The 23,944-nt window shown below is 45.4% G+C and overlaps 1 protein-coding gene across 1 annotated transcript; it reads left to right on the forward strand.

Moving 5' to 3' along the window:
* Nucleotides 1–41: 41 nt before the first annotated feature.
* LOC146355446 (uncharacterized) lies at nt 42–22,190 on the forward strand. The gene is made up of 11 exons (XM_084829888.1): nt 42–1,971; nt 3,085–3,278; nt 9,515–9,691; nt 11,401–11,520; nt 12,915–13,038; nt 14,046–14,070; nt 14,302–14,386; nt 15,062–15,188; nt 15,959–16,069; nt 16,949–18,213; nt 21,373–22,190. Exons 1-10 carry the CDS (start codon nt 369–371, stop codon nt 18,175–18,177), a joined length of 3,795 nt encoding a protein of 1,264 aa, XP_084686014.1. The 5' UTR covers nt 42–368; the 3' UTR covers nt 18,178–18,213; nt 21,373–22,190.
* Nucleotides 22,191–23,944: the final 1,754 nt, after the last annotated feature.

The raw sequence follows: 23,944 nt of genomic DNA on the forward strand, positions 1-23,944 counted from the left end.
TTAGAAAGCAGTCCAGGGAGTGACTCAGCACAGATAGCAGACTGGGGTGGATGCGCGGCGCAGACGCAGAGAGCGGCGCCAAATGGTTTGCGCTCAAAGAACGGTTGCGCCCAGAGGATCCAAGGGAAAAGGGGAGGGATTCTCCCTAGTCCTTATATTCAGGGGTCTGCCAGTAATTGCCTTTCAAATGGGGACCAACTGTTCCAACTTAGGGCATAGGGATGCTGCTGCTCAGATCTAGTTGCTACCTGTAGAGTTGTTAAGTTGTAAAAGAAGAATAAAGCTTTGAAAAGAATCCCTTTGTCTGCATCTGGACTTGGCTACTGGATTAGACTGAGAGAGCCCTCCAAAGAGCCCTTGACAGTCAGATGTGTTTTCTTCAGTGCTCAGCCCTTCTGAGGCATCAAAGAAGCCACACATGGGCAAAACCATATAAATGCTTGGAGCATGGGAGGAGTTTTCCTCTGAGATCAGATGTCATAACCCACCAGAGAGTCCACAAAGAAAAGAGACTACATAAATGCTTGGAATGTGGGAAATGTTTATCAAAGCTTATGACCCACCAGAGAGTCCACACACGGGAGAAACCGTATAAATTCTTGGAGCGTGGCAAGTTTTTCCCTGATCCATCAGCCTTTGCAAACCACCTGAAAGTGCACACAGGAAAAAAACCATATAAATGCTTGGAGTGTGGGAAGTGTTTTGCTCAGAAATCACTATTCTTGGGCCATCAGAGGGTGCATATGGGAGAGAAACCCTATAAATGCTTCCAGTGTGCGAAGTATTTTGCTCAGAAATCATATCTCAGAATCCATGAGAAAGTCCATATTGGAGAGAAACCTTATAAGTGCTTGGAGTGTGGGAAGTGTTTTGCTCAGAAATCAGTACTCATGAAACATCAGAGAGGGCACACAGGAGAGAAACCATATCAATGTTCGCAGTGTGGGAAGTGTTTTTCTATTAAATCATATCTGATGATCCACCAGAGACTTAACACAGGAGACAAACCATATAAATGCTCAGAATGTGAGAAGTGTTTTGCTCAGAGATCATATTTCATGACCCATCCGAGAATCCACACAAGGGTGAAAGGTGAAAAACACCAGAAATGCTTTAAAAGGCAGGTATGTTTTGTTCAGAGCTCAGCCGTTTTGAGTCATCAGGAAACCCACACAGGAGTGAAACTGTTGAAATGCTTGGAGTGTGGGAAGAGCTTTGCTCAGACATCACATCTCTTGATTCATGAGAGAGTCCACACAGGAGAGAGACCCTATCAGTGCTTGGAGCGTGGGAAGAGTTTTGCTCAGAAATCAACTCTCATGACCCACCAGACAGTCCACAAAGGAGAGAAACCCTATAAATGCTTGGAATGTGGGAAGTGTTATGCTAATAGCTCCTCCTTTGCAGTACACCTGAGGGTCCACACAGGTGAGAAACCATATAAATGCTTGGAGTGTGGGAAATATTTTGCTCAGAAAGTAGTACTCATAAAGCACCGGAGAGTCCACACAAGAGAGAAACCATATAAATGCTTGGAGTGTGGCAAATGTTTTTCTGATCCATCTGCCTTTGCAAAACACCAGAGAGTCCACACTGGAGAGAAACCCTATAAATGCCTGGAGTGTGGGAAGTGTTTTGCTCAAAAATCCCCATTCATGAGCCACCAGAGAGTCCATACAGGAGAGAAACCCTATAAATGCTTGGAGTGTGGGAAGTGTTTTGCTGAGAAACGATATCTCAGAATCCACCAGAGAGTCCATATGGGAGAAAAACCTTATAAATGCTTGGAATGTGGGAAGTCTTTCACACAGCAGCCACATCTAAGGAGACACGAGAGAGTCCACAAGGGAGAGAAACCCTTTAAATGCATGCAGTGTGGGAACTGCTTTGCTCATAAATCAAGCCTTCAAAAGCACTGGAAAAGGCATATGGATGAGAAGCTCTCTGAATCTTCCAGCTTTTCCCCATATAGTAGGAGATGAAGGATACATTGACATCAAAGAATGTATAGGTAAGAGAGGTTTTTTAAATCTCAAAATTAATAAAATCTTGGCTGTCAGAAAAAATATTTACTTCTTGGTGACTTCGTGTAGACCCCACGCCAGAGTAGAAGTAAGTGATGGGAATGGAACAGTTGCAGGCATGTAACAAGACGGAGGTGGTATATAGATGAAAAAGCGTTCCCTCTGATTTTAGTAATTTTATGCTCATGAATTAAAATTAAAATTAAAGACTTCTTCTTTAAAAGTTTAAAACCTTGATATGCTGCTTTTTTGCTAGACATGGGATATTCAGGATGACTGACAAGTAAACTGTTTAAAGACAAAAGCAATAGTATAGAGTAAGAAAAATTATAAGGCCGTACTGACCAGTGAAGGATGATGTAAAATACTCTCCTCTCCTTTCTGCTGCTGTTCTACCTACTCCGTCAAGGTTCCACCACACCATGGAGATCTTTCTTCCCTGTTAGATATTCTTATCCACTAAAAAGAGTGCCTGAATATCTCAGCCAGAGGGAACTGCTGAATTTTCCAGTCTTTGTGCTGTTCCTAACGTAGCAAGAGTTAACAGAGTTTCAACAACTCTTCTTTGTCCTTTTAATTTCACTAAATTCTTCAGTGAGTTAAATATATAGTAATTAAGTGAGGTGGGAATTAGTAATTTGTGATCTTTTTCAGTAGTATTGTTTCTTGCTAGAAAGGTTTTAACTTAATTAGAACTCCCCCATATATGGATACATTTTGCATTTTATAGCTATTCCCCCAACACATACTGGTACGGACAGGGTGTGTGTATGTGTGGTTGTGTAGGGTTTTTTTTAAAGTACGCTACAAGGCTTGAATGTATGACATTATGTCAGAGAGAATGTGTGTGTCTTTTAAATTGACCCTGATTGGCTACTTTACTATATATAGAGAGGGTTTAAAAAAAAAAATCTAGGGAAGCATTCAATTATATCTACACCCTCCCCTCCAGCAGTCTGACGCTGGGCAGTCTAGAGGTCGAATCCTCCTTCTGTGTAATGTGGAGATCAGCTCTTAATTGCCAATTTTCTCTCTTTCTAATCCCAGCTTGTTATCCCAGAGACATGCAGTCCTGCCTGGCCTATGGAAGAACTGAGATTTAGGAGACCACTGAGAAGCCACTCAGGAAAGAAAAATCTTCCTAATGGCTTCCTTGTGAGAAACGGAGGCTTTGTATCAAAGCGGATTCTTGATCGTATGGAGGCGATGCTTGTGAATGCTCGAGCCACGGCCAAGAAAAGCGAGTGGGACTCTGTTGTTGTTGTTGTTGCAAGATGGCTTTCCTTGCTCCTCTTCCCTGCCTTAGCCCTCTGTGGCCCCCAAAAGCATCTTCCTCAGGATTGTGTTGTTGCAGAACTCAGAGTCAGAGAGACCACGGAGTGAAGGAAAAAGAGTTTATTTAACGCGCGGGCTTAAGGCTGGAATCATTTCCAAACAGCCAGAAGCCCCGATTTACATCAGCACATTGTTTTTATAGATATTGTGACACACAGGAAACGGCTCCTCCTCTCCCTCCCATGTGGGGTTGCAGTCCTCAACATTTCTTCTCCTAGCACCATTGTTTATAATACAAGAAATGGGTTATAGGGTAGCTATGATAAGCAGAGAACAGAAGAGAACAGCAGAGAACAAGATATACATATCACCATGACCTTAGCCTTTGTTGACAAGATAAGAAATTCCTGCGTCTCGTCAGCTTACAAACATATATTTTAGAGAGCAAGAGCTCAGCAAGAACATGAAGCATGAGACTGCATGAGGCTACTTAGTCTGACCCCCGATATGGCTGCTACATTCCCCCCTTAAATGCATAATTTCATTACAATTACAGCATTTCATTACGCAAATAGACATTCTGGTTTGCGAAGCATAACACAGGACTCTTATAGCAACCTTCTTACTTAATATCTTGTTGAGCTATTAGAGCGTAGAGGGCGGCAGTTTTATTAGCCGAGACATAAAACAGATTGGTTAAACAGCGCATAAGACAAGGAATGCAAAGGCATAACAGTATCTCTATAAACAACACTGGTAGAATTAGGATGAACAATGCCTTAAGCCAGCTAAGATCTGGAAGCCAAGGGGTTAACCAATTTAGCCAATTGTTTTCTTATTGTTAAGACAGCCACTATATTATGCATGCAGATTATTGATTTGAACATCTACAGCATTACTATTATTAGTCAAATTAAATGATGGAGGAGAAAAAGATTAAAAAAACTTGTTTGCAGGTATATCTTTTGGCAAACAAAAATGTTTTACTCCAGTGATATTAGCCAGGTGAAGCCAGTAATTATTAGCGAATCGCTGTGACAGACTTTCAGGGGCTGGCCCCCCTTTTTTGCACCTTATTAAGGAAACACAATGCAACGCTACTAACACTACAACACGCATGTTTGATCTTCTTTGGGATCTGACCGTACACTGGGCAGCTATTCACCTGGCTAGCTGCAGTAGGGTCTAGTCCCCTTCTTCAATTCTCCAGTTGCAGGTCTGACCGTACGCAGGGTGGACAGTCTCCCGGTGTGCCCACAGTAAGGTCTAGCCTGAGTCTTCTTACTGCTTTTTCAGAATGATTTTCAAAGGATTTTTGAAAAGGAAAGAAATCCTTTCAAAGGATTTTTAGGATTTTTGTTCACAGTCCATTCCCCTCTCTAGCTCTCTTGACTCGTGTCCAATGTATCCAGGGTTTAATTTCAGCTACTTTCATAGCTGCGGGGGTGGAAAGTATGACAGTTTTTGGTCTTCTCCACTTGGGAGTTAAAGGGTTATTTTTTCCCTCTTTAACTCATACTTCATTTCCTGGTTGGAAAGGATGAACTTCTGTGATGGGAACTGGGGGCTTATTTTCTAAGACAAAGCGACGCTGGGCTTGAAGAACTTTGCCCAGTGTTTGGACGTCTTGTTTAAGGCTAACGTTTGCTTGCTCTTGATGCCACTCCAGTGTCAATCATAAAGTCAATGTCACGGCCCCTCTCAAGCTGTCTTCTCTCTCGCCCGTTCTGGCTCCTTTGGTTTTCTCCTTTGTGTATTTGATTCATTTTATTTGGGCATTCATGCCACCAATGTCCATCTTGTCTACACTGGGCACACTGGTTCTTTCTTAAGAATCTTCTGCCTCTGCTGGGTCTTCTTTTATTTTTTTGTCCACGTCTTCTTGGGCCTCTGGGTCGAGGGGGGTATACTGGCGATAGGCATCTAAAAGACGCTCCAAGTACTCTCTGGGGCCTCGGTGGCACCTTGCAGCACTTTAGACACTTTGGTCATATTAACTGACTTCTTCATACCTGCCTTCATGGCTTCTAACAGCAGGGTTTGATGCTGGGTAAGGTGCTCTAGCCGTGCTTGTGTTTTGGGATTCCAGCGGGGGGGGGGGTACTTACAAGGAGACTTTATTGGGTAACTTACAGCACACAGGTGTACTTAATGGTTGGATCAGACAGCTTCTCTGAACCACGAGCTATTGGGCTAAATGGGTTTTATACCATACATGTTACTCATGAGGCAGCACAACACTAGCAAGCATTTTCAGCATAGGCTAGAAGTGTTTGGTTCTCAGGCAGAGCTTTCTGTAAACAGACTTCGCTTCCCAGCAAAGTGCTTGATAACACTTTCACTCAGTATGGGAAGAGAAATCTCTCTTTCTTTTGCTTTCTTTTTCTTGCTGATCTGCCTGTATTGCAGATCATGTTTCAAACTTTTTACATAAAACTCTCTTCTCTATGCGCCTTGTCTCTTTATTTGTCTTTTTAAAGTTAAACTCACTTACTTAAACCTTTCTGCCTTACACTAGTCGCAATGACACACATTTGGGATAGGCTCTTCTTCTCCTTCTAGTTACATTTTCTTCATCTTAAAGAACTATTACATTATTGTGGCTACTTTACCCCAGGTAATAAGCTCCAGGCATAATCAGCTGCTTCTAATTCACCCTGGGGGCAACTATGGCCATGGTTCTTTTCTACAAATGTTCTTTCTCTTTCCTCTTGCCTTCTCTCCCCCCCCCCTTCTCTGTCTGCCACTTTCTCTATTTCTCTGTCTTTTTCTACTTGCCTCTGTCTTTCTCTACTTGTCTTTGTCTTTTCTCTTGTCATCCATTGGGAACCACACTCAGTATTATTTGGAGTTGCAACTAACACTAATCTGCAAATATCACATATATTTTATGATATCTAAGAAATCATAAAATATACACAACAAACTTTTTCTGCAATTTAACACAATGAATGGAAAACACTTTTTGCATGGTAAGGCATGATGGAGCAGATCCAGCAATTAGTGGGGGAAAGCTCTCGGGGCTATCTATCACTAGACAAGCTAGCCAGGGATTTACAATATTACACACACACTCACACACCCCTCTTTTCTTCTCTTCCCCTTCAACTTGGTACACGAAAGCAAAGTGCCGAAACTCAGGATGCTGGGGGGTGATGGGCATCGCCTTATACTTGCATTTTTCAGGGAGCCATTAATCTTTTTCGGGGAGGCGGTGGGGTGATTTGCGGGACTTCAAAGGCAAGCTTCTCAGTTTGTTTGTATTTGTAAATCCCAAGCTCAAAACAGGACACGAGGTACAGGGCAGCTAAATCTTTGCTTTGGCACGGGCAACAAATAACTCGGGTCAGCTTTCTTCGCTGGGGTCTCAAACAGGAAAACAGTATTTAAATTTAAAGAAAACAGTCTTAATTTAACATCACTGATAGAGTCAGCTAGCCAGCTACACAGATTTCACTGTTTTTTAAGACAGTTACTCCAATATCTTTCTTCTCAATCAGGTAGGGTCTCCCAGCTTACACAGTTTATTGCAGCTTTCAGGAGCACGGTAGTAGCGTGATTTTGGCTTGGCCAGGAACATGCTGTCTGGTTTCCCGGTCTCTTCAGCACACACACTCAGGCAGTCTAACAGTGGACACTCAAATTAGTGAGATTTCTTCATTGCAGGGAATCCCACGGCAAAAGCTTAATGGTTACGCTCTTCAGAAATCATATAGCTGATGGTCTACAGGCTCTACGAAATTCTAGGACAGTTCAAAGCTAAACACAGCTACCTTGACAGAGATCTTCATCGTGATCTTTCCGCTTCATTCTGCCTTGGGACAGTCTTATGGCACACTTTTCACTCGAAGAGGGGTCTAGCCTGTGCCCTGGGGGCTGATTCTTCACTTTTATTCCCCATTTTGCGCCTTTATCTTCTGGGTCTTCATTTTCAGTTTCCATTTCTTAGGGATTTCATCTCAATTAGGCGAGGTGATGATGTTGCACAACTCAGAACGTTGTGGGCAATTTTCCTGCCCCCCCTCTCTCGGCGCGCTAGGCTAACAGCTACTTCTTCCGCCTCACACTCCCACGCTTCGTTAAAAGCCAGGCTGTCCTGCAACATTTCTCTAATTAACAGCCTCAGATCTTGTTCTTTTTTTCTCTCAGCTCGACCTTGAGCTTTTTGCTGTTTCCTCTCTCTATTCTGAATCCTTTAAAAAAAATCTTTTTCCTTTTTTTTTAAAACATACATCTCAAGGGGGTGCAAGTCTTGCTTCCCCCACCTCCCATAGCCTCCCTCCTAAATTGAGGACAGACACAATTAGGGAATGGGGATTGGTCAGTGAGTAAGGGGTCTCACTGGCCGACACAAGAGGATTTTACACACCATGCACTTTGCTACTGGCCTGGACACCCGGATGGGCAACAGTATGCGTCAGAAACCGCAGTAGCCACTCACACAATCATCAGTCTCTCCACTGCATTCATATGTCCCTGCCACCCACTTTTCCCACTTTTCACTAGAGCGGAAAGCGGCTTCCCCAGCTTCCTCAGCTTCCTGCTGAGTACTGGCCATGCTGAGTACTGGCGCCCGCTCGGGGGTGTGGTCAGGCCCCCCTTCTACCCGCAAGGAGTAGGTTCTTTTTGTATACGTATACCAACACTGACCTTCTTCATAAGGTGGGGCCCTCTTTTTTTCTGCCCAGTGGCCTTACTTCCGAAGGCAGGGCCCACTTTTACTCCATACTTGCCTTTCTCCTGAAGGCTTCCAATGTGGGTTTCAACTCAATTGCAGCTGCAATACAGGCAGGGCTCAAGTTCCTTCCTCCGCTTCCCAAGGTTCTCTTGCTGCTCGCCGCCGTTTGGGCGATCCCGGCGCAGGCCCTCTCCCGTTTACCCAACAAAAAGGTCGGTGGCGCCAAGAAAGGGAGGCATGCGCCGAGCTCTCCCTCCCGGTGCGGCGATTAAGAGCAGGCAACTGCCACCTCTCTGTCTCAGAGCCTGCCACATCCGAGTCACGGCACCATTTATGTTGCAGAACTCAGAGTCAGAGACCACGGAGTGAAGGAAAAAGAGTTTCTTTATTTAACGCGCGGGCTTAAGGCTGGAATCATTTCCAAACAGCCAGAAGCCCCGATTTACATCAGCACATTGTTTTTATAGATATTGTGACACACAGGAAACGGCTCCTCCTCTCCCTCCCATGTGGGGTTGCAGTCCTCAACATTTCTTCTCCTAGCACCATTGTTTATAATACAAGAAATGGGTTATTGGGTAGCTATGATAAGCAGAGAACAGAAGAGAACAGAGAACAAGATATACATATCACCATGACTTTAGCCTTTGTTGACAAGATAAGAAATTCCTGTGTCTCGTCAGCTTACAAACATATATTTTAGAGAGCAAGAGCTCAGCAAGAACATGAAGCATGAGACTGCATGAGGCTACTTAGTCTGACCCCCGATATGGCTGCTACAGTGTGACCCTCTGAAACAGCATGGGATGGGGCACTGGGGGTCGCAGGGGGACTGGAGAATTGCCAGAATTCAGGAGAGTGCTTTGCGTGAGCAGAAGTGAGTATTTTTTTCTGCTGGCACAAGACGCCTTTGAATCCTGGGCGATGTATTTAGAAAAAAGCCATGTGGTGTTTTATGCAACCCATAATTGCAGGTGTCCGTCTTGGGGGTGGATACCTTGATCAGGCTGCAGACTGTTTTCAAATGTGTATTTGCAGCTGGGGACTTTTTCTCCCCCTATTTGGTCGATGTTCTGCTGCTCTAGCATGCTTTAATGCTTATTAAAATGCCTGTAGGCTTGGATGAGAAGGGCCTTTTCGGTGGCCATACCCGTGACAGAATTTTCCCCTAGAGGAGGTGAGACTAACCAATTTCTTCACAGATGACGTTTAGGGAGGCAGCGGAAAGATTCTTATTCAGCTTGGCATTTAATAGATCTTAATATGCGCTGGAGGGTTTTACTCTGCTTCTTTTGATTTTAAAACTTCAGTTTTGATTTTTGTTCTTTGTGACGATTAGTTTGGTTTTGTTCTTTTATGTAAACTACTTTGGGTGTCTATGTTAGGGCAGAACTGCAGTAAAAAATGCTTTTATAAACTAATCAATAATGTTGTTGGTTTTATAAACTAATCAATAATGTTGTCACTGTCATTGCAATGCTTTGTGCCTCATTACGATCTTCACCATAAACAGGAAAATAGTGACGCCTGCTGACAGAAGCAGAGCTTGCAGAAAAAATCAGCATCTCTGAGCACATCAAGAGAGTTCACACGCCTTGAGGAGGCCGCGCAGATTATCCTCCACAGCCGCATGCCACCTGAACACTCCCGCAACTTTGACGCGTTGGAAAGAATTCCAAACACGTCTTTCGGTACCTGTGCCTTGTTCCTCCATGTGAGGAGGATGTGCTGCTTCTGTGTCTTTGGAAAGGGAGCAGATCCATTTATTAAAGAAATGGCATAAGAGTCTTGAGCCTGCCTTAGCTTTGCACTGTACACGATGCGGGGAGAGGGGGGAAAGCAGATGGCTGCCTGTGGGTTCCATAAAGCCCAGAGCTGTTTGAGCAGTAGTTTTATTCACTCTCAGCCTCGTTACAGCCCTGGCCTTGGCACCCAAAGAATATGGTTGCTTTCTTACTCTGACCCCCCCCACACACCCTTGTGCAACCGAGCATCAGGAATGAGGGAACGAAGTCCCTTTGGGCCCCATAGTAAGTGGAATGAGGGTCTTCCTTTAAGAAAACCTCCCCCTTGGGTTAGTCCATAAGCAGTTGGCTACTTCTCCTGTAGTTCCCTTTGATGCTTTTCTCTCTATCTGCCAGGGTCTCCACCCCTGGCCATTCAGACTCGGGGGAGGGGGCGTTCCTCAGGTTCCCCCCAGAAAGGTGTTGGTCTTCCTGCTTGTGTAGCTTGTTCACCAATTGCCCAGTTAACATAACAGTAAATCATTGGTTCCTGTGTGCTCCTCACTTCTGCTTTTAATCAACAACCTACAGTTGTCTTGAGCCACTGTGTGAACAAAATGCTGGACTAGATGGACCCTTGGTCTGATCCAGCAGGGCTCTTCTTATGTTCTTATGAGTCGAAGGGTGTTTGGCATGACAAGCAAACCTGGAGCACTGGAGCTAAACAACCCAGCAGTTAACCCATAGTTCATTGTGGGGGGTACCTGCTCTCTCTTGCTGGTGCACGGCAATTGTGGGTCAGCAGCCCTATGCCGAGGGAGGGCATGCTGAAGTCTGGCGCCGGCCCTGCTGAAAACTTAATTTACTGGCTGTTTCCATTTTCAAAGCAACACATAACTGGTAAGGAGAGTGTGTGTGTGTGTGTAATTAAAAAAAACGCCATAGGCTTTGCATGCAAGAAGCTGCACATCAGATTGAGAGAGAGAAAACGAGAGTTTTACATTAATCTTTTTAGTGATTGGCTAGTTTGCTGCTTACAGAGATATTACATGGGGGAGCACTGAGGAAGAGGGGGAAGTGAGGCCATTCCACCAGCCCTGCTGAAAGATTTAATTTCTTCCCTATTCCCTCCCCGTTCCTCTTTCCTTGTGTGCTGCGTCTTTTTTAGATTGTAAGCCTGTGGGCAGGCACTGTCAACTTTTACTGCTTAAATGTAAGCTGCTCCAGGAGCCTTTTCAGCTGAGGCATGGAATAAAAATATTTTAAATAAATAAACCTTACCCCCTCCCCTCTTGTAGCTTGGAGTACGGCAGTTCAATGTTCTGATCCCCAGTTCATGTAATGTGAAGATCAGCTCTTTAGTGCTAATTCTCTTTCATCCCAGCTTTTTATCCAAGATGCAGGCACTCCTGCCCATCCTATGGAAGCACTGAGTTTAAGAGACCATGAGGAAGCCACATGGGAAAGGAAACTGTATGAACTGCCCAAAATGCAGGGCAGAAATATTCTAGCTAGCTAATTAATTTAAAGTTTATTTAATTAATCAAATCTAACTGTAGATGAGTTTTCTTTTCCTGGGCTGCCATCCAAAACAGGTGCAGGAAGCAGCAGCAGGGGGGGAATGGCAGGAGAAGGCAAGCAAATGCTGGCTGAAAACAAGGAGATTGTTTCTCCAGCCTCCTCTTGTAACCATTTACAGAGGGTAGCTGTGTTTGTCTTACTGCAGAAAAGTTTACTATTTACCCAGAGGGTCCCCATTTACTACCCGTGGGCTGCGGCTGCTACAGGAACAACATCCCTTGCAGGTCGGCCCTGTTGGGTGAGGTCCTGCTAAAGGAAGCCATGGTGGTGTTGGGCACTGCTACTAGAACTCTCACATGCAGGCTCTCCATTCCCACTGACCCACCCTAGTCACTAACTCAGGTCTTATTTCATGACAGGTGGTTAATGATTTTGAGTTTTTCAACATTTAAAAGCAACTTGGGTCACCAGTCTAAGACACCTCCAAACTGGCTATGTATTATTCAAACCCCAACATTTTTGTTATAATTTGTGTATATATTTGCCTGCACCAATTACATTTACTGTTATAATCGGAGAAAAATCTGAGTGAACCACATACTTGAATGATCTAGCTGTATATGTTACCTATAAAGTGAAAGTGGCTAAATAATCTCAGCACCCACATTGATCACGTAGAGATCATGAATCAGGTCGATTATCGCTCCCTTCCCCCCTGCAGTAGCCGTATAACCACTGGGCAACACTGAAGGGTGGTTGTGTACTATTTTTAGCCCGACCTGCAGGGTGGGAATAACAGAACTGGACACACTCCACTTTCTCAACGAAACTACAATTGTTAAACTGGACTAAGTTGCAGAGCGTTATCTTGGGGTGGGAGCCTTGGCGTCCAATCACAGCCGTGCTAAAATGTTGCCTTCTCCATTGAGTTCTCTGGGCGGTGCAGCACTAGAAGTTTAGAACAGGCTTCTCAATGGGAACCACGAAATGGCGCAGCTGGAGAGGAGGACGGCTCCGTCCTCCTCCTCTTGGGGTTTAGGGGGCATGAGCGCCGAAGAATTGATGCTTTTGAACTGTGGTGCTGGAGAAGACTCTTACGAGTCCCCTGGACAGCAAGGAGGTCAAATCAGTCCATCCTAAAGGAAATCAACCCGGAGTGCTCATTGGAAGGACAGATACTGAAGCTGAAGCTCAAATATTTTGGCCACCTAATGCGGAGAGAAAACTCTCTGGAAAGACCCTGATGCTGGGAAAGACTGAAGGCAAAGGAGAAGGGGACGGCAGAGGATGAGATGGCTAGATAGCATCACGGATGCAATGAATATGAACTTGAGCATGCTCTGGGAGAGAGAGGAGGACAGGAAGGCCTGGCGTGCTGTGGTCCATGGGGGCACGAAGAGTCGGACACGACTGAACGACTGAACAACAGCAAAGGCCCATAAAAGGCCTACGTGCGCCACCTGCTGGCCTCAAGTAACATTTCTCTAGCTATAAACGATGACACAGACCACGGGCTCAGGGGGAAAAAAAAACCACACGAGGGCGGCCTCCGTTTGAGGATTTTACCCTCGTAGGCGAATAGCGGGTGTCTGATTGGCTGAGAGGGGAGCGCCGCGGTCGGTGATTGGGCGCCTCCGGGAAAGCGCTCGGGCGGCGCGTTGAGCGGGCTTCAGTCTCTCGTTGCGGCTGCAGGCAGCCAGCGCAGCCGCAGCCAACGGGCTGGAAGAGCGTCTGAACCCAGCCGCCGGCGCGCGGGCTGAGGCGGAAGACAGGCCGCAGTTGCGCGCGTCCGTGTCTCCTTCGCGACGCTCTGCCGGTTGCGCACGCGCGGGGGTGCCCCTTCTTCACCTTTGGGCAAGGGAGGGGTAGATACCTTTATTCCATGAGTGCCTTGGCCTTGGGTCTGCCTTAGCTTTGCACATTTCATTATGGCGCGTGGTGCGGGGAGAGCGCGTTGCTTCTTGTTGGATCTGGGTGTGTCTTTGCGGGGCGATGAAAACAACCCGATGAGAGACGCTAAACGGGGATATTTCTTAAGCCCGCGAAAGACAAGGAGCTGGGTGCGGGTGGAAATGGGGAAGGGATCTGCCCCGGGAACCAGTTGGGGGTCGCCCTATTTGTGATCAGCGGGGCGCGTGTCTGCGTGGGATGAGAGGGGCTGCAAAGAGAGGGAAGCCGCGGCGCGTAGTCCCGCTGTGCGTCCTTTCTGTGGCCCTTTGTGGGGGGGTCTGGAATGATGAGAGCTGGGAGGGGCCGGCCTCGCGCCCGAAGCAAGACCCCCCCGCCCCCGTTTCATTCCCCTGCCCAACCTCCAGTTTCAGGTCACAGCGGGGGAGCGGAGGAGAGCCTTCAGATTTGCGGGCGAACTGCTGGAAGCATTTTGCTACCTTCCAGCAAGTTTCACTTTTGTGTGCTCCCCGCTCCCCATTCTGACCAAAACATTGCCGCGAAATATTATAAATGGGGGAGGGAAAACCCTCCGCACCTCCCGTCATCTTGCCCCAAGTAGTTGCATTCCCCAGTAACCCAGAGGAAAGGCAAATCATGCCCAGATCAGAGAGAGAAAGCTTTTCCTGACTGCGGGAGGCTGTGTCTGAGGCTCCAGAATAAAAAGGGACTGTGAAGTTCCCTCCATGAGTTTAACATCCGTTGCCTAGTTGTGCAGGTTGCCATGAGACCGGCCCCTACCCCTCCCATGCCTCACTGAATTCCCCCCTCCAGTTTTCTGGCCCATCCTCTCCCAGGATTCGTTGCCTGCTTTGACTGGCCGTGGTTCTCCGGCCCTGCTGCTGACATCACTTTTGATTTCAGATGAGAGGAATTGATCCTGTGGATGTTCGTGTGCCAGGTATGTGGTCCGCCACAGAGCTATAGCTATTATGTGACTGGAGACATCCTCCATGGGGGCCATTTTGTGGTGGTGCTCACGGGAGCTTCCCAGTCTCCCAAATGTGCCCGTGGGTCCCAAAGGGTTGGGGACCCCTGAGATGCAGCTTCTCTGTGTGTTTGAGTCAGAATGTGAGAGTGAAGATGGTTTTCCTGAATATTTCACCCTTTGCTTTGGCCTTCTTGCCCCCAGAGAGCGAAGCAGGATGTCTGAGTGTCTGCGGAGCTTGCTGTCTCCTTCCGGGAGAAGGCGAGAGGCTGCAGGGGAGCCAGGCCTGGTAAGGAGATCCTGCGGAAGCTGATGGTGACAGAGGGAGATGAGGATGGGGAGACAGAAAGCGGGAGCACTACAAGGAGAGCAATGCCAGCAGGGAATAAAAGTAATTCCTTCTGTTCCCTTTCTCCTCATGAGCGTAAACAGGCCTCTCTTGGATCGGAACAAAAGGACGATCTTGTCTAGCAAGCCCACAAACAGGGCATAAATGCATGACACCCCGCCCCCATCCTTCCTGTTTGTCCCTGGTATTTGTGGTTCAGTTTGGCTGTTTGGGCTCATAGCAATTTTCAGATGTCTATGCTGTTTTATCATCTATTAAGGGCCTTTAAGCTCAGGGCTGGCACCATTAGACGAGACTGTGTTTTCTCTCCCCCTCCACCCCCCCTCCCCGCATGTGGGGAGGTGAAATTTCATGATGAAACGGGGAAGGCTTAAATCCTCCCCTCCCATGATCCCAATCTGAATTGGGGCTGTGTGTGTATACGCTGAAGTAAATGAGCCAGTTTGAAAAATGTTTAGTTTAGTACTTATCTACAGATGTGGCAATGTTACATCTTTGTTGAGCTGGCTAATATTCCCTCTTGGATGGCTGCTTTCTATTCCATGCTTGTGACTGTGACCCTGAAAGGATTTTGAGAGTTGTGGAGACTGAGGTAGGGTCTCTCTGTTCTTGCAGGGGCCAGTGACTTTTGAAGATGTGGCCTTGTACTTCACGGAGGGCCAAGGGTCTCTGCTGGATCCGTATCAGAGGTGCTTGTACAGGGAGGTTATGCTGGAGAATTATGGGAATGTGGCCTCGTTGGGTAAGGGCTTTGAATCTTCATTCAGTAAGAGCTGTAAGTCTTGGTGTTTTCCTGTCTGTAGCTCCCCTGCGCCATAGCTCCCTGCAGCTTATTGTGCCAGGTACTTCCCTCCCTTCCTGGTTTTGAAGGTGGTAGCGAGCCAGGATGGAAGAGAATTCCCAGGGCAATGGCCTAAGGGAAGGAAAGGCAGAAAGAGCAGGAAAGATTTGGTGCCCATCTCCTGCACCAGCTTCCTCCAGCTTTTACTGTTGCAGAAAGAACCTTCCACCTCTTCCCGCAAATATGAACAGGAAAGCCATGTGGAAAGAAATAGGTCTCCGCCAACATCACCTCAAGGCCCCCCTGTTAGTGGCTGGCCCAACATGGGCCCTGGGAGGTATTCAGATGTTCCCAGACTTCTTCCGGGATCTCGCAGGTTCTGCATTCAGACCTGTTGCTCATCCCTCCCTCATCCTCCTACCACATAGCCAGTGAAAGGACCAACAAGGAGAAGGGCAAACCCTCTCAGCTCTGGAAATAATCTTGTGAATGTTGGCCTGGGGACTCTTGTCTCCCAAATGGAGCTTTAGATTTGGGAAAGATTATTAATCACCCCAGATGGATCATACTTTTGTTGTGTGCATCAACCCAAGAGCTCTGGAATCCCCTCCTAACCATACTGTGGGTGATAAATCACTTTACAAAAGGTAGTCGTGGGGTTCTTCTCTGGTAGTTTATTAGAGACTGCAGGATCAGTGTTAATATTCCCTGTTCTCTTCTTTCCTGAGAAGGCTTTCCAGTTGCCAAGCCTGAGCTCATCTCCCGGTTGGAACAAGGGGAAGAGCCGTGGGTGCCGGATTTTCCAGGCTTGGATGGAATGGAGACCTCCAGCGCCCACTCAGGTGAGGGGCCTGGGTGAACCAGTTGACTGAACTCTCATGGGAAATTTCTTGACTCCTTGGAACTCTGATCCCTCCTGTTTAAAATGTGGAGAGCTCACGCTTCAGAAGGCTGGAGGGAGAGTTGCCTTGAGGGTGTCACATATCATGAGTCTTCCCAAGCTCAGTGATCATCAGACTTTCTACCCTTAGAGGGAACCCTTTTTTCATTGGTTCCTCTTCTCAAGAACCCCTCCACCAGCTCCTTGCAAAGGATTCGGGGACATCCAAGGGGGTCTTCTCAGGGGTGAGGTCTGAGCTGTAAGAATGGAGGTTTCTTTCCTCTTCTGTTTCACTTTTGGTGTTCTTGGGAAGGTGCATCAGGGCAGCTTTTTCCCTTTGCTTCACTTAGGTGACCAGCACACTTTGGGGGATTGCAAATACTCCCCGGACTGACTGGTGTAGGGTACAATCCTATGCATGTTTAGAGAGGAAAAAAATCATACAAATCCCAGTGGGCCCCATTCAGTCATGCTGGCTAAGTATACTGGGAGTTGTTTAATTTTTGTCTAATATGCATAGGATAGCGACCTTACTGTGTGACTGACTGTGTGTTTGGCAGACCGTTTGTATTTGGCAGGGTGTGTATGAAGAGGAAGCCATCCAGCCACACCTACTCACATGTGTGGCCCTCAACACATTGCCTGCTGCTGCATACAGCCCTTGAGGGCAAAAGGGTAGGTCACCTCTAGGTTAATGGCATAACAGGAAATACTGCATCATAACTTGGTGTTTCAAAATTGCCAGAGTCCTAATGTCTCAAGTAGCCACTTCAACTTTTCTTGCTTCCTCTCTTTCTCAGCCCCCAAAGTAAATCATGTTTCTCTTTGTCCTATATGTCAGCAGGTGAGTGTAGGAAAAACCACTCCAGCCCCATGTGTGGAAGATATTCTACTCAGAAATCAAGTGTTGCCAAAGATCACAAAATTCGCACAGGAGAGGGACTGTATAAATGTGTGGAGTGTGGGAAGGGTTTTGCTTGGAAATCACATTTCTTGACCCACCAGAGAGTCCACACAGGAGAAAAACCCTATAAATGCTTGGAGTGTGGGAATTGTTTTTCTCGGAAAGCAAACCTCATGAGCCACCAGAGTGTCCATACAGGAGAGAAGCCATTTAATTGTTTGGAGTGCGGGAAGTGTTTTGCTTGGAAATCACGTCTCATGACCCACCGGAGACTCCACACAGGAGAAAAACCCTATAAATGTTTGGAGTGTGGGAAGTGTTTTGCTTGGAAATCACATATCAAAACCCACCAGAGACTCCACACAGGAGAAAAACCTTATAAATGCTTCGACTGTGGGGAATGTTTTCCTCTGAAATCCGAACTCCTGAGGCACCAGAGAGTCCACAAAGGAGAAAAACCCTATAAATGTTTGGAGTGTGGGAAGTGTTTTGCTTGGAAATCAAACTGTATGACCCACCAGAGAATTCACACCGGAGAGAAGCCATATAAATGCTTGGACTGTGGGAAATGCTTTGCTCAGAAATCATACCTTGTGAGGCACCAGCGAGTCCACACAGGCAAGAAACCGTTTAAGTGTTTCGAGTGTGGGAAGGGCTTTGATTGGAAATCAAATCTTTTGGCCCACCAGGGAGTCCACACAACCAATAAACCATTTAAGTGTTTGGAGTGTGGGAAGTGTTTTGCTCAGAAATCACGTCTCTTAACACACCAGAGAGTCCACACGGGGGAAAAACCATATAAATGTTTGGAGTGCGGGAAGTATTTTGCTCACTGCTCAACCCGTGCAAAACACCAGCGTGTGCACACAGGAGAGAAACCATTTAATTGTTTTCAGTGTGGAAAGTGTTTTGCTCAGAAATCTGATCTCATTAGCCACCAGAGATGCCACACAAATGAGAAACCATCTAAATGCTTGGATTATGGGCAGTCTTTTGCTCGTAAATCACATCTCAAGACCCACCAGAAAGTCCACACAGGAGAGGAAGACTTTGAATGCTTGGATTGTGGGAAGTGCTTTGCTTATAAATCTAGCCTTCAAAGGCACCGGAAACGCCATGTGAATGAGAAACCATCCGAATGCTCCAAGCCTTTTCCCATACAGTAAGAGATGAAGGATACTTTGACATCAATGACTGTGCAGGTGAGAAAGGCTTTTAATCTCAAAATTAGTAAAATTTTGGCCATCAGAAAAAAATTATGATGGGAATAGAACTGTTGTAGGCATCCATCAAGATGGACATGATATAAAGGTTCTCATTTCAGCAATTTTATGTTCATAAAATTTATGGACCTTGTAAAACATTTAAAATCTTGATATGCTGCTTTCTGTCATAGAATGCTGGGAGCTGTAGGACTTTTTTTTGTCTGAACATGTAGGATTGTATCCTACGTGCGGTAGGAAGTGGTAACCCTCAGCCTTATTATTTTTGGTAGCAGGATTATAGTTTTACCAGAGGTTCCCCATATGTGAATAACTTGCATTATCAAAGCTATGCCTCCAACACATACTGGTGAGGGTAATATACGAAAAGTGAGTCACAAGTTGAGTTAAGGCGAAATGCAAAAAAAAAAAAAAAAAGTTTCTTCCATTATAGCCCTCAGTATTCTACTGCTTTTCAAAATGACATCTATTTAGCTAATAGTGTGAAACATGGCCTCCATGATCTAACCAATGAGGTCTACAGTTGTGCAAAATTTCAAAGCAATCCAATAAAAATTTCCGCAAGTACTGCGACTTAAAATTGGTGAAAATTGACATATTTGTAGTTTCTACTCCAAGCTGTGGCTCAGCCTACCCTATGTTCCTTTCATAGAATCATAGAATAGTAGGGTTGGAAGGGGCCTACAAGGCCATCGAGTCCAACCCCCTGCTCAATGCAGGAATCCAAGTCAGAGCATCCCTGACAAATGGCTGTCCAGCCTCGTCTTGAAGGCCTCCAGTGTGGGAGAGCCCACCACCTCCCCAGGTAATTGGTTCCATTGTCGTATTGCTCTTACAGTCAGGAAGTTTTTCCTGATGTTCGGCCGGAATCTGGCTTCCTGTAACTTGAGCCCATTATTCCGTGTCCTGCACTCTGGGATGATCAAGAAGAGATCCTGGCCTTCCTCTCTGTGACAACCTTTCAAGTACTTGAAGAGTGCTATCATATCTCCCCTCAGTCTTCTCTTCTCAAGGCTAAACATGCCCAGTTCTTTCAGTCTCTCTTCATAGGGCTTTGTTTCCAGTCCCCTGATCATCTTTGTTGCCCTCCTCTGAACCCTCTCCAGTTTGTCTGCATCCTTCTTAAAGTGTGGTGCCCAGAACTGGACACAGTACTCCAGATGAGGCCTAAGCAGTATTGAGCAGAGGGGAACTAGTACTTCCTGGGATTTGGAAGCTATGCTTCTATTAATGCAGCCCAAAATAGCATTTGCCTTTTTTGCAGCCACATCACATTGTTGGCTCATATTCAGCTTGTGATCGACAACAATTCCAAGATCCTTCTCGCTTGTAGTGTGGTTGAGCCACGTATCCCCCATCTTGTAACTGTGCATTTGGTTTCTTTTTCCTAGGTGCAGAACTTGGCATTTATCCCTATTCAGTGTCATTCTGTTGTTTTCTGCCCAGCGCTCCAGTCTATCCAGATCACTTTGAATTTTGTTTGTCTGCCAGAGTATTAGCTATCCCGTCCAATTTTGTGTCAAAATTGACACAATTCAGATTTGGGGGGAAGCTACTGAAGTACTTCATTATGGTTTGTCAAGGAGATGTGCCTATTTTTGGTTTGGTGATGTTCTGAGCAGCATTTTAAAAAGTATAAAGATTTTTCTGCCCCATGAAAACTTTGCCAGCAGTTGCTGCCATAGGCCATATCGGGCATGCTCAGTTTCACTCTGAAACTAGAATGCTGCCAGTACTCCCGTGTTTTGAGAGGAATTCCAGTGTTCCTGTCAGCATTCTGCCTGTGGGGGAGGATCAACAGGAAACTGACAGCTGAGATAAAATTGAGGGAATTTTGAATCATTTTGAGGAAATCACTGATGAAGAGGGGATAGGGAGGGAAAGGAATCCTGTGCAGGCTTACTCAGGGGTACGCCTTTCTGAACATAGAGGGACATATATATTCTTTTACACACATGTGCTCAACTAATGATATGTGTGTGCATGTGTATGTTTATCAGAATCATTCCATAAGGTGGAAATATTGCAGGGCTATTGTATTGGTATAGTGCTAGTGATAATACTTGTAAAGATCTGTGGTAAAGTGCATGAAACTGGTGAATGAAAAATTAATATTTGTAGGAGGGGCCGTCTACCTCTTAAAAGTGGTGTGGGAAGAAGAATCCCTCTTGTTGTTGGCCGTTACTGTTAAGATGACTGATGAAGGGAGGAGAAAGGAAAGGAAACTAAAGTCTTGATGTAAGCGATACTCAGAAATAAGTTCTGTGGCTCTGGAAAAAGGGATGGGAGGCTGGAACTACAGCTGCTATAAACTATAATCCTGTGCTCAGAAGTATTCCCTGCTGACAGAGCTGGACAAGTTCCCAGAGCCACCTCCTATCCCATAATTTCTTATTCGGGTATAAGTTGGATTTTGTTTAATGGGATATACTATCTAGTAAGTCAGAATAGGATTGCAGCCTCCATTTGGAATCCACGCCCTGCATTAGAAATTGCAGGAGGGTGTTCTAGAATCTCCCTTTTTTATTATAATTCAGCACAAAGAAGCCTTTGAAATATCACAAAAGCTGGCTCCTGAGAGCCAGCTGGACTAGATGGACCCTTGGTCTGATCCAGCATGGCTCTTATATTCTTATAAGAGCCATGCTGGATCAGAAAGATCCCTTTCTGTTACTTTCTCTGATCACATTCCTGTGTTTATGATCAACCTAACAGTTTTAATGGTTCTACTTACAATTTTGTGAGCGCTCTGTCACTATAAATCTAATATGAGCTGCTGCCCCAAGTGCAAATCTTGGCACCCATTGTTTGGACTCCTTTCTTATCAGTAAAGACTATCAATGAGCCAATCATCAATTGTTAATTGCCTAGCACTTCTGTCTCCGCTTCTGGGAAGTCTCAGAGATAAGGGAAGTTTAATTAATTATTGTTGTACCAAGAGACTGAGTTGACTTGCATTGGGCTTGGGAATTCCATATTTTAATCCAGAATTCTTTGGAGGAATCTAATGATTGAATTTCCTAATTTTACAGCAAGAGCGAGGTGGTGCAAATATGAAAGATTTCCCTAATTTGCCACATATCACATCTCTTAATTGCTAATTCTCTTTTTTCCCCTTCCTTTTTCATCCCAACTTAGTATCCAACGAACAGGCACTTTTGCTGAGTCTATGGAAGAACTGACATTTGGGCGACCATGGAGAAGCCACTTGAGAAGCCACTTGTATTAATTGGCCCAAAATGCAGGGTAGAAATATTCTAATTAATTTTAAAATTAATTATTCAAATCTACCTGCAGATCAGTTGCTTTAAATTTTTTATGTAAATGTTTTGTTGAAGAATAAACCAATGAAGCCAATAAGTGGATGGGATGACAAGAAGAGCACAGTTTTCACATTTGTCACATTTTATCTTTTTGATGTTTTGTACTTCCTGTTTTTAACTTTTGTATTTGATTACTAGCCACCTCAGAACTTTGTTTAAGGGAACAAATCAAATATTTTTCAATAAAATAGTTAACAGTGCATGTGCTGTCTTCATGCCTATGTGGCCTGCGCACAGACCCTTTTCAGCCAGTTTAACTCAAGCCTCTCTTTAAATCCAACAAACAAATCCAACAACTTTATTGAACAGTCTCTTTCAATGAAACAACAAAGAAATAATAACTCTCAGTCCACAGGAAACAAGGAGGCTGCCACAAATGAAGGCTGGGTCCAGTGGGGCATTATTGGTGGATGCTGGATAAAAAGGGGTGTTGTTGTTCAGTCGTGTCCGACTCTTCGTGACCCCATGGACCATAGCACGCCAGGCCTTCCTGTCCTGCGCTCTCTCCCGGAGTGTACTCAAGTTCATATTCATAGCATCGGTGATGCTATCTAACCATCTCATCCTCTGTCGTCCCCTTCTCCTTTTGCCTTCAGTCTTTCCCAGCATCAGGGTCTTTTCCAGAGAGTTTTCTCTTCGCATTAGGTGGCCAAAATATTGGAGCTTCAGTTTCAGTATCTGTCCTTCCAATGAGCACTCAGGGTTGATTTCCTTTTGGATTGACTGATTGGACCTTCTTGCAGTCCAGGGGACTCGTAAGAGTCTTCTCCAGCACCAAAGTTCGAAAGCATCGATTCTTTGGCGCTCAGCCTTCCTTATAGTCCAGCTCTCACAGCCATACATTACTACTGGGAAAACCATAGCTTTGATTAGATGGACCTTTGTCGGCAAGGTGATGTCTCTGCTTCTTACTATGTTGTCTAGGTTTACCATAGCTTTCCTCCCCAGGAGCAAGTGTTTTTTAATTTCATGGCTACAGTCACCATCTGCGGTGATCTTGGAGCCCAAGAAAGTAAAATCTGTCACTGCTTCCATTTCTTCCCCTTCTATATGCCAGGAAGTGATGGGGCCAGATGCCATGATCTTAGTTTTTTTAATGTTGAGTTTCAAACCAGCTTTTGCACTCTCCTCTTTCACCCTCAACAAGAGGCTCTTGAGATCCTCTTCGCTTTCTGCCATTAGGGTGGTATCGTCTGCATATCGGAGGTTGTTGATAATTCTCCCAGCAATCTTAATTCCGACCTGTGATTCATCCAACCCGGCGTTTCTCATGATGTACTCTGCATATAAGTTAAATAAGCAGGGCGACAATATGCAGCCTTGTCGTACTCCTTACCTAATTTTGAACCGCTCGGTTGTTCCATGTCTGGTTCTTACTGTTGCTTCTTGACCCTCGTACAGGTTTCTCAGGAGACAGGTAAGGTGGTCTGGTACTCCCATCACTTTAAGAATTTGCCACAGTTTGTTGTGATCCACACAATCAAAGGCTTTAGCGTAGTCAATGAAGCAGAAATAGACGTTTTTCTGGAATCCTCTTGCTTTCTCCATGATCCAGCAAACGTTGGCAATTTGATCTCTAGTTCCTCTGCCTCTTCGAAACCCAGCTTGTACTTCCGGTAGTTCTCGGTTCGCATACTGCTGAAGCCTAGCTTGTAGGATTTTGAGCATCACCTTGCTGGCATGTGAAATGAGCGCAATTGTGCGGTAGTTTGAACACTCTTTGGCGTTGCCCTTCTTTGGAATTGGAATGTAAACTGACCGTTCCAGTCTTGCGGCCATTGTTGAGTGTTCCAAATTTGTTGGCATATTGAACGCAGCACTTTAACAGCATCATCTTTTAGGATTTTAAATAGCTCAGCTGGAATACTGTCATCTCCGCTAGCTTTGTTGTTACTAATGCTTCCTAAGGCCCACTTGACTTCACTCTCGAGGATGTCCGGCTCAAGTTCAGTGACCGCACTATCATGGCTATCAGGGACATTCAGATCTTTCCTGTATAGTTCTTCTGTATATTCTTTCCACCTCTTCTTAATCTCATCTGCTTCTGTTAGGTCCCTGCCTTCTTTGTCCTTTATTATGCCCGTCTTTGCACAAAACGTTCATTTGATATCTCCGATTTTCTTGAAGAGATCTCTAGTCTTTCCCATTCTGTTGTTTTCCTCGATTTCTTTGCATTGTTCATTTAAGAAGGCCTTCTTGTCTCTCCTTGCTATTCTCTGGAACTCTGCATTCAGTTGGATATATCTTCCCCTTTCTCCCTTGCTTTTCGCTTCCCTTCTTTCCTCAGCTACTTGTAAAGCCTCATCAGACAGCCACTTGGCTTTCTTGCATTTCTTTTTCTTTGGGATGGATTTCCTTGCTGCCTCCTGAACAATGTTATGGATCTC

This window comes from Heloderma suspectum, chromosome 2 (genome assembly GCF_057233095.1).
Source record: "Heloderma suspectum isolate Gila_16-S chromosome 2, 16-S_ref, whole genome shotgun sequence".
Classification (NCBI taxonomy): domain Eukaryota; kingdom Metazoa; phylum Chordata; class Lepidosauria; order Squamata; family Helodermatidae; genus Heloderma; species Heloderma suspectum.

What these genes read in the sequence shown, in the direction of transcription:
- LOC146355446 (XM_084829888.1), top strand. Translation starts at nt 369, where the DNA reads ATGTGTTTTCTTCAGTGCTCAGCCCTTCTGAGGCATCAAAGAAGCCAC. An exon ending in CCTGTGCCTTGTTCCTCCAT is followed by an intron (nt 9,692 to 11,400) that starts GTGAGGAGGATG and finishes AACCATTTACAG; the next exon opens with AGGGTAGCTGTGTTTGTCTT. An exon ending in GACCTCCAGCGCCCACTCAG is followed by an intron (nt 16,070 to 16,948) that starts GTGAGGGGCCTG and finishes CCTATATGTCAG; the next exon opens with CAGGTGAGTGTAGGAAAAAC.